We start from the raw sequence: 11,387 nt of genomic DNA, 5'->3' as shown, positions 1-11,387 counted from the left end.
TCACTGATAAGTGGATACTAGCCCAAAACCTAGGATACCCACGATATAAGATACAATTTCCTAAACACATGAAACTCAAGAAAAATGAAGACTGAAGTGTGGACACTATGCCCCTCCTTAGAAGTGGGAACAAAACACCCATGGAAGGAGTTACAGAAACAAAGTATGGAGCTGAGATGAAAGGATGGACCATGTAGAGACTGCCATATCCAGGGATCCACCCCATAATCAGCTTCCAAATGCTGACACCATTGCATACACTAGCAAGATTTTACTGAAAGGACCCAGATGTAGCTGTCTCTTGTGAGACTATGCAGGGGCCTAGCAAACACAGAAGTGGATGCTCACAGTCAGCTAATGGATGGATCACAGGGCTCCCAATGGAGGAGCTAGAGAAAGTACCCAAGGAGCTAAAGGGATCTTCAACCCTATAGGTGGAACAACATTATGAACTAACCAGTACCCCTGAGCTCTTGACTCTAGCTGCATATGTATCAAAAGATGGCCTAGTCGGCCATCACTGGAAAGAGAGGCCCATTGGACACGCAGACTTTGTGTGCCCCGGTACAGGGGAACGCCAGGGCCAAAGGGGGGGAGTGGGTGGGTAGGGGAGTGGGGGTGGGTGGGTAAGGGGGACTTTTGGTATAGCATTGGAAATGTAAATGAGCTAAATACCTAATAAAAAATGGAAAAAAAAATAAAAAAATAAAAATAAAAATAGTTCTTTGGAATGAATCCAATCTGTATTGTCAGGATATCAGCAATTCAGTTCACACAAATCAACAGCAGTAGCTTGTCCCACATGCAAACACCATTCATGAATCAGCAACTGCTGTTCAATACAGAAGAAACCAAGTTTCTGTAAACCAGAACAAATCCACAGAAGCATCAAGATGCTGCCAGCACACTGCCACAAGTCCTTTGGTGCATTTCTTTGTTAAAGTCAAACAAATAATGATCAGGGTGTCATCCATTATCTGTTGGGTTATATCCATGCCCTTTCCAAACATCGTGTGATCTCTCAAGATTCCACTCTTGCCACATCCACTCCAGTGAAGGCTGTAAGACAAGCCCAAAATCTTGGCCACAGTCCTGAGGCATAAAGTTTCACAGAAACTTGTCTCCTGGGAAGTTTCTGGCATCCCATAAACAGATGTGTTTCAGATTCATCCTTGAAATAGTTGGTGAATGGTTCTGTGTACTTTGTTTCAGTATTGTTTTATTATGGGTGCCTCCAAGGAATGATTTGTCAAATACTTAAGTTAGATTGAACTTTGCTTCCTGGCCTTCACCAATGTCCTAGGCAGCCCTTGAGCCAACCCTGGGCTTGGAATTTTGTAAGAATGTTACTCATTTAGACGAAATGCCTCCAATGTTGATAGTTAGAAATCGGACATTGCAGTTTGCTGGATAGGAGCTAGAAATCTTAGAGCTAGTTCAAAATAGTAAACTTAGAATTCTGATTACAGACATGAATGGCAGCCTACATTACATAATAGTAGAAAGAAGGTGGGTTGTGGTTTAAGGAGGAACTAGAGTATTGTATTATTCATGAAAAGGTTAGTGGAACAGAACTTCCCTGGTGCATGTTTTTCACTAGGCCTAGAGGAATAGCATAATTAGGTATTTACTAAGAAACCCCTAGTTGTGGGTTTAACAATAGACTAGTATTGCACCTAGTATTCACCTGGCTCCTGTGAATAGCTGACTTTAGATATGGCTGATCCTATCTCAGTTGTAAACACTGCCTGGTTCCTGTTAACTTTTATGTAATGCATTTTCTCTGTTTTGTGTAAAGAGCTTATGCATCTCGATGAACCTTGGCTGATGTATCACCTAGCTTCCTTGTTTTTCTTCTGTATTATAAGTCTGATGCTCACATTGAGAAATTACATTCAGATCAACACTCCCTTGTGTTCACATCTGTTTGTCACTGACTCCTCGCCCACCTGAGTATGGGAACCCTGATTCTCCCACAGGTTGAGGGACTAAGTCCAGTCCGCAGCACACTCTAGCAAAACATCATGTGCCCTTTTCCCAAGCAGCTTCTATACAAACACCATGTATGTGTTCCCAGCAAAGCATCCTCCCACGTTTTTGTTTCAGCAAAAACATCCTCTTGTAAGACAGTTTCCAGAAGAAACATCTGACACAACTGAGTTTCCAAAGAAATAAGAAATTTCCACCTCAGGTTTCTTGAAAGTCATACCTCAGCTTGGCTACCCAACTTTTCTCATAGACTTTTTGCATTCACCTCTTCTAAAATAAGTCTTAGTTATTCTTCCAGTATAGCTCTTACCAATTTTATTGTTTTCTTCATTTTTCATAGTTATCTCTAATACATTCTGTCTCCTGTAACAGAATGTGAGCTCTATGAGAATAGAATGTATAATCATGATAGTATATAATAAATACTATAAAGAAATTATTACATAATTGCACAACTAAACAGTAAAATACATGGTGCTTGATTTTTAGTTCTGAATATGAACTAAAGTTGGCATTTTAATCAAAGAGGCAGCATACAAAATCAAATTACAGAAACTAGTAGACTTCCTATGTACCGATAATAAACATGCAAAGATTGAGACAATGGAAAACCTCTCATCCTCAATAGCCTTAAAAGATAATAAATGAATAAAATATCTAGGAATAAACACAACAAAGGAAGACAAAGACTTCTAAAATTAAAATCTTAAATGTGTGAAGATACTGAAGAAGGCATTAGAAGATGGAAAGACCTCCCATGTTTATTGATGGGTAGAACTAATATGGTGAAAATGATCATACTACCAAAGGTAATTCACAAATTTGTAACGCCAATTAAAAAGAGGCAGTCATTAATAGTCTCCCAACCAAAAAAAGCCCAGGACCAGATGGGTTTAGTGGAGAGTTCTATCAGACCTTCAAAGAAGATCTAATTCCAGTTCTTCACAAACTATTCCACAAACTAGAAACAGAAGGTACTCTACCCAACTCATTCTATGAAGCCACAATTACTCTGATACCTAAACCACAAAAAGACCCCACAAAGATAGAGAACTTCAGACCAATATCCCTTATGAATATTGATGGAAAAATCCTCAATAAAGTTCTTGCTAACCGAATCCAAGAACACATCAAAACAATCATCCATCCTGACCAAGTAGGTTTCATCCCAGGGATGCAGGGATGGTTCAATATACGGAAATCCATCAACGTAATCCAGTATATAAACAAACTCAAAGACAAAAACCACATGATCATCTCGTTAGATGCTGAGAAAGCATTTGACAAAATCCAACACCCATTCATGATAAAAGTCTTGGAAAGATCAGGAATTCAAGGCCCATAACTAAACATGATAAAAGCAATCTACAGCAAACCAGTAGCCAGCATCAAAGTAAATGGTGAGAAGCTTGAAGCAATCCCACTAAAATCAGGGACCAGACAAGGCTGTCCACTCTCTCCCTACCTATTCAACATTGTACTTGAAGTCCTAGCCAGAGCAATTAGACAACAAAAGGAGATCAAGGGGATACAAATTGGAAAAGAGGAAGTCAAAATATCACTTTTTGCAGATGATATGATAGTATATATAAGTGACCCTAAAAATTCCACCAGAGAACTCCTAAGCCTGATAAACAGCTTCCTTGAAGTAGCTGGATATAAAATTAACTCAAACAAGTCAATGGCCTTTCTCTACACAAAGGACAAACAGGCTGAGAAAGAAATTAGGGAAACAACACCCTTCTCAATAGCCACAAATAATAGAAAATACCTAGGCGTGACTCTAACTAAGGAAGTGAAAGATCTCTATGACAAGAACTTCAAGTCTCTGAAGAAAGAAATTAAAGAAGATCTCAGAAGATGGAAAGATCTCCCATGCTCATGGATCGGCAGGATCAATATAGTAAAAATGGCTATCTTGCCAAAAGCAATCTACAGATTCAAAGCAATCCCCATCAAAATTCCAACTCAATTCTTCAACGAATTAGAAAGGGCAATCGGCAGATTCATCTGGAATAACAAAAAACCTAGGATAGCAAAAACTCTTCTCAAGGATAAAAGAACCTCTGGTGGAATCACCATGCCCGACCTAAAGATGTACTACAGAGCAATTGTGATAAAAACTGCATGGTACGGGTATAATGACAGACAAGTAGACCAATGGAACAGAATTGAAGACCCAGAGATGAACCCACACACATATGGTCACTTGATCTTTGACAAGGGAGCTAAAACCATCAAGTGGAAAAAAGACAGCATTTTTTCAAATGGTGCTGGCACAACTGGCTGTTATCATGTAGAAGATTTTGAATTGATCCAGTTCTATCTCCTTGTACTAAGGTTAAATCTAAGTGGATTAAGGATCTCCACATAAAACCAGAGACACTGAAACTTATAGAGGAGAAAGTAGGGAAAATCCTCGAAGATATGGGTACAGGGGAAAAATTCCTGAATAGAACAGCAATGGCTTGTGCTGTAAGATCGAGAATCGATAAATGGGACCTCATAAAATTGCAAAGCTTCTGCAAGGCAAAAGACACCGTCAATAAGACAAAAAGACCACCAACAGATTGGGAAAGGATCTTTACCTATCCCAAATCGGACAGGGGACTAATATCCAATATATATAAAGAACTCAAGAAGGTAGACTCCATAAAATCAAATAACCCCATTAAAAAATGGGGCTCAGAACTGAACAAAGATTTCTCACCCAAGGAATACCGAATGGCAGAGAAGCACCTGAAAAAATGTTCAACATCTTTAATCATCAGGGAAATGCAAATCAAAACAACCCTGAGATTCCACCTCACACCAGTCAGAATGACTAAGATGAAAAATTCAGGTGACAGCAGATGCTGGCGTGGATGTGGAGAAAGAGGAACACTCCTCCATTGTTGGTGGGATTGCAAGCTTGTACAACCACTCTGGAAATCAGTCTGGCAGTTCCTCAGAAAATTGGACATAGTACTACCGGAAGATCCAGCAATACCTCTTCTGGGCATATATCCAGAAGATGCCCCAACCGGTAAGAAGGACACATGTTCCACTATGTTCATAGCAGCCTTATTTATAATAGCCAGAAGCTGGAAAGAACCCAGATGCCCCTCAACAGAGGAATGGATACAGAAAATGTGGTACATTTACACAATGGAGTACTACTCAGCTATTAAAAAGAATGAATTTATGAAATACCTAGCCAAATGGATGGACCTGGAGGGCATCATCCTGAGTGAGGTAACCCAATCACAAAGGAACTCTCACAATATGTACTCACTGATAAGTGGATATTAGCCCAGAAACTTAGGATACCCAAGATATAAGATATAATTTGCTAAAAACATTAAACTCAAGAGAACGAAGACCAAAGTGTGGACACTTTGCCCCTTCTTAGAATAGGAAACAAAACACCCATGGAAGGAGTTACAGAGACAAAATCTGGAAGTGTGATGAAAGGATGGACCATCTAGTGATTGCCATATCCAGAGATCCATCCCATGATCAGCTTCCAAACGCTGACACCATTGTATACACTAGCAAGATTTTGCTGAAAGGACCCAGATATAGCTGTCTCTTGTGAGACTATGCCAGGGCCTAGCAAACACAGAAGTGGATGCTCACAGTCAGCTATTGAATGGACCACAGGGCCCCCAATGGAGGAACTAGAGAAAGCACCCAAGGAACTAAAGGGAACTGCAACCCTATAGGTGGAACAACAATATGAACTAAGCAGTACCCCGGAGCTCTTGTCTCTAGCTGCATATGTATCAAAAGATGGCCTAGTCGGCCATCACTGCAAAGAGAGGCCCATTGGACTTGCAAACTTTATATGCCCCAGTACAGGGGAACACCAGGGCCAAAAAGGGGGAGTGGGTGGGTAGGGGAGTGGGGGGGGGGGTTATGGGGGACTTTTGGTATAGCATTGGAAATGTAAATGAGCTAAATACCTAATAAAAACTAGAAAAAAAATCCCTATGGCATTCTTTGTACAAAAAAATTCTGCACTTCATATGGAAACACAAAAGACCCCAGATAACCAAACAATTCTAAGCAAATGTAACAATTCTGGAGGTTTTAGTGTACTAGATTTCAAGCTATATTATCAAGATATAATAATCACATGGTTGTAGCACAAAAGCGTCAAGTATCCATTACTCATATTTGCACTGTGTTCTCCTATACACTGCTGCTGTGATGTGCTGCCTCACCATAGGCCTGAATCAAAACTGTCAACTAGTCATGAACTGAAACCTCCCAACGATGAGCCAAAATATACTTTTACACTTAAATGTGACAACTCATGGAACTTCTAATAATGGTCACCAGCTCATTACTATGTAATTAACAACAACAGAAAGGTGAAAAATTGAGATTGGAGATCACCAAGGAATCAACACTAAATGTTGGGGAGAAAAAGCCTGGTTTAGAAGAAAAAGGTTTTCAAGATGCTTCTGATTTTGCATCCAAATTCACAATTACTTTAGTTAGTAAGAAAAAGTACTAAAGATATTATAACTTTAGAGAATATTCTGAAATTGCATTTTGACATTTAAAAGTGATAAGAAAGGTCCAACCTATTTATAACAGACATTCTCCCTTCAGAAATAACAATCCTAACTCAGTTAAAACTTTCACTGGCAAATTTTTGCTGACCAACTAGGAATTTTTCTTACTCACTTGCTATTTTTAAATTGAATTGGTAGCTAGCATAAGCTTATTTCCTTTCTGAGTCTTCTAAATTGGTTTTAAAATAAGTGTGTGTCTTATCTGCTTTGTCTCAAAGGATATAAGTAATTACTCCAATTTAGTTTGCATACAAAGTGTAGTAGATTGGGTCTCTCAGGCTATGCTCGATGTCCATGCCAAGTAAATCTCCTTAGAATTACTTTGAATATTTGAATAATTCTCTACCAATAGCATACATACATAGTCTCCTAAGTGAACAGAAATTTATTGCTGGACCCTCCTTAAGCCACATCAGGCAAATAGCCAGCATCTATTCTATTCTCATTAGAGAAACCAGGTGAGAAAGAATTTTAAATATACTTTTCTAGAAATATTAGCTCCTTGGAACATTCGTTAGGTTAGAGTTATCTTTTCTTGAACATAGAATTGCTCAATTTTAAGTTATTAAAGCTACCTTTCCCATACATCTTTTGTCTAAATACTAGGTAAATGATCACCATTCATTTCTCAATTCAAGAGAAACCCACATTTAACAAAATAAAGGTCTCTGTTATACTACTATGCAAGTACATTTGTAATGTTTTGAGACTATTTTAAAATAATAATATCATGGTACTTCCAACTTTTACATGGCATTTAACTTTTCTGTTTGAGGCATTCCCTATGTGTTTTAGAAAATTTGTATAAAAGATAACTAATTTGATATTGGACTTTTTAAATTATCAGTAAACTTGAGAAAGCTTTCTAGCTTATCTTACAATTCTTACACAAGTGCTAATATAAATTTTATTTGTATCAATTTGGAAGTTGGAGAAAATCATTACGCTGACACAACATGTATTTAGTAGAAACATTATGTGAATTACTTATAAGCATAAAAGTGGAATTGTTTTAGATTGCAAGCATAAGTGGTATTACAAATAAGCTTGAAGTCCTAAAACTGTCCTTACTCCCCAGTCCTCCCTTTCACCTCTCTCTGTGTGTCTGTCTTTCTGTGCTGTCTTTCTGTCTATTGCAACTCTTTGTGTCTCACTGCTCCCTCTCACCTCTGTGTGTGTCTGCCCGTCTGTCTCTCTGTGTTGTCTTTCTGTCTCTTGCTACTCTGTGTCTCAATCTATCTCTTGCTTTTATCTCTGTGTCATCTGTATGACTGTGCATACCAATACTCAGAAGAAAATATTTTGCAGGCATACTGTTGCCTACAGCATTTTATTTTTAGTGTAAACTTCAACAAGATTATAAACAAAAAAATATGTAAGAGAAATTCCTGAGCACATATAAATAGTAATTGTTTTGAAGTACATTATGTATAATGTAATTTATCACTGTAGCCTGTGTAACTGTGTAGTTCACAGTGTTAAGTGCATTTATTTTGTGCAACTGTGACCATTACTCATCTGCAGTATTCTGTCTTCTCAAACAGAAAATGGATGCCCATTAAACAAAATATCTCTGTTCCCAGTCCCCTCAAATCATCCCTCTCCCTCTGAATTTCTCTACTGTAGGTACATTACTTAAATAGAATCATGGAATGTGTCCATTGTGTCTGCTTTCCATCATTTATCAAATTTTGTTTATGTTGTAATATCAATATTCCTATTCCTTTATAAGAATAACTAATATTCCATTTTATGTATATAGATATTCTATCCATTCATCCATCCATGCACATCAAAATTCTTGCCACCTTTGGGATACTGCCCAAATGATAGTATTGCTATTATTATTGTAACAATGATAGTCTTCCAAACAATATCCTTAGTTATTACAAATACATTGTTGAATTTGTTTGGAACAATGATATTAGTTATACTATAAAATTATAAAGTAATTTCCTGGGACATATTTTGTCTTATAAATAAATAAACAAACAAATAAATACAATCTATGTAAATCCAATAAAAAAGTTTTTCTTGTAAATCTTATATAATAATGTATAATAAACAGGGGTTAAAGGAATAACTTCGGCAAGGGATTAAACTCTGGTGATGAAGCCACTTGCCTAGCACATACAATACAGTAGGTTCCATCTCTAGCCCTGCAAAGAAACAATAATTATGCTACAAAATGGGCATGAGTCCAGCTGACTTGAAAAAGTGTTATGCAAGATGCATCTCCTCCTTTGAACCAATGAGAGCTCAAAGGTGTTGGAGGCACATAATAAAATAGTACTTTATTCACTCTTTTTTCAGAGAATCAAGAATGCTTGAAGGAAACCACACAATGAAACATGAGTTTATCCTCACAGGATTTACAAACCACCCTGAAATGAAGGGCCTTCTATTTGCAGTATTCTTTTTCATCTATCTGATTACCATGATAGGGAATATGGGCTTGGTGATTCTGATTTGCACAGAACGTTCTCTTCACACCCCAATGTACATCTTTCTGGGCAACCTGGCTTTTATAGATTCTTGTTGTGCCTATGCTATTACCCCTAAAATGTTGGAGAACTTTTTCTCTGAGGACAGAATAATCTCTCTGTATGAATGTATGGCACAGTTTTATTTTCTGTCCACTGTTGAAACTGCAGACTGCTTTCTCCTGTCAGCAATGGCCTATGACCGCTATGTGGCCATATGCAACCCACTGCAGTACCACACCATGATGTCCAAGAAGCTCTGCCTTCAGATGATCACGGGAGCCTTCATAGTTGGAAACCTGCATTCTATGGTTCATGTGGGGCTATTATTTAGACTAGCATTCTGTGGGTCTAATCAAATCAACCACTTTTATTGTGATATTCTTCCTTTGTACAGACTCTCCTGTGTTGACCCCTATGTCAATGAGCTTGTATTGCTTGTCTTTTCAGCCCCAATCCAAGTTTTCACAATAGGTTGTGTCCTCATATCTTACCTTTTCATTGTTTATACAATTTTCCAAATGAAATCCAAAGAGGGAAGGATCAAAGCCTTCTCCACCTGTGCATCCCACTTTCTGTCTGTTTCACTATTCTATGGATCTCTTTTCTTTATATACATTAAACCAAATTTGCTAGAAGAAGGTGATAAGGACATGCCAGCTGCTATTTTGTTTACAATAGTAGTTCCCTTACTAAACCCATTTATTTATAGCTTGAGAAATAAAGAAGTAAAGAATGTCTTGCAGAAAATTCTGCAGAAAAACAAATAATCTCAAGATATTTTAAACAAACATCTGTTATCGTGTAAAAACTCAATTCACCAGAAACTTCACATGAAATTACACAGGGGAAATGCTTGTAAAGTTTATGCATAAGTGTTAAAGTCCATAATGCTTTCTTAAGCAGAAATGTGCCAGGGGGAAATATAGGTAAGAGTAAATTGGGATGGATCTTAAGAGAAAATAGGAAAAAGTGAAAGGAAACTTTGAGATTCACGTATCCAAATAGTCTTCTGCCTGGCTGACGGCCTCTGTCAATGTTGGGGGTGGTAAACATCCAAAAGACAACAAGAACACTTGTAGTTAAAACATACACTACCGTCATATAAGCATTTATAATCGATTCATTTCAGTAGCTTAGAGCATGAACACTTGGGTAAGCTAATGTAAATTAAAACCTGTGAAATGTCACCAGAGTAAGGTACTCAAAAGCAGGAGCAACAAAATTGTGGAAAGTGAAGACTGAGAAGCTCTTCTAAGAGCGTATGTTGAGTACTACTCTGTTGAAGATGGAATAAGGATGGAAATGGATGCATGCCACAGAAGTGAATATTATATGTGTATATCAAAGTTGGTTTTGGAATAAATAGCTAATTAAAATGCGAATTTTAAGAGAGGCGGGCCTTATTGGACACGCAAAATTTATATGCCCCAGTACAGGGGAACGCCAGGGCCAAAAAGGGGGAGTGGGTGGGTAGGGGAGTGGGGGTGGGTGGGTATGGGGGACTTTTGGTATAGCATTGGAAATGTAAATGAGCTAAATACCTAATAAAAAATAAAAAAAAATAAAAAATAAAAAATAAAAAAATAAATAAAAAAAGAGAGACGGGCCTTAAAATGTCTTTTATTCTCATGTATATATACGTAGTTTCAATAAAACAAAATGCTAGACAACTAAAGCTTAGTTAAAATTTGAGAAGCTGTGTTGTCAAGTAATTAAGCCAACACTTTCTGTAACACTTCATGAGAGATGAGGAGGGTGGTCAAACAGTGGAAATAGTACTTTATGGCTATTGTATGCACACACAAAGAAAGTACTGGGGTAATGAAATGTGAATAGGGATTATCTTTTAAAAATCCTTTTCTTTAAAAATAGGAAATTATAGAATAGAAGTAGAATCTAATGAGACTAAGGTGTCATCATATAATAACTACTTTCTGATTATCACAACATACTTTTGTTGAGATCCTGCCCTGTGGAATGTGGAAGTGATTAAATGCATCAGTCAATCTTGTTAACAGAACAACTGCCACTATTTTTGTTACTAGAACTGTATCATAAATGACAAATATCAGCTAACACAAAGTTCTTCCTTCCACCTGCTCTCTTGATGCTCTGAGATCACAGTTAATTGCTCAGAAACAGTTGTCACAGTATTACAGTCAATACACTCAGCCACCAATGGTGAAATATAGTGGGAAAACAAATAAGAACATTTCTAATACCCTAAACTCATGCATTAAAAAAAGTCATCTGTGTCTCTAAAGCTCTATGAAAATGAATGTAGTATATTATTATTATACTCGTATATTTTATAATTTCCTTGGTCATTTGAAATCAAACACATGAACTT

At 37.4% G+C, this 11,387-nt stretch overlaps 1 protein-coding gene across 1 annotated transcript; it reads left to right on the top strand.

Moving 5' to 3' along the window:
- Positions 1-8,808: 8,808 nt before the first annotated feature.
- Positions 8,809-9,897, top strand: Olfr172 (olfactory receptor 172). Its single transcript, NM_147001.2, has one exon. It carries the CDS (start codon positions 8,875-8,877, stop codon positions 9,802-9,804), a length of 930 nt encoding a protein of 309 aa, NP_667212.2. The 5' UTR covers positions 8,809-8,874; the 3' UTR covers positions 9,805-9,897.
- Positions 9,898-11,387: the final 1,490 nt, after the last annotated feature.

This window comes from Mus musculus, chromosome 16 (genome assembly GCF_000001635.26).
Source record: "Mus musculus strain C57BL/6J chromosome 16, GRCm38.p6 C57BL/6J".
Classification (NCBI taxonomy): domain Eukaryota; kingdom Metazoa; phylum Chordata; class Mammalia; order Rodentia; family Muridae; genus Mus; species Mus musculus.
The sequence above is the reverse complement of the archived record's forward strand: the minus strand, read 5'-3'. Positions and strand labels throughout refer to the sequence as shown.

What these genes read in the sequence shown, in the direction of transcription:
- Olfr172 (NM_147001.2), top strand. Translation starts at nt 8,875, where the DNA reads ATGCTTGAAGGAAACCACACAATGAAACATGAGTTTATCCTCACAGGA.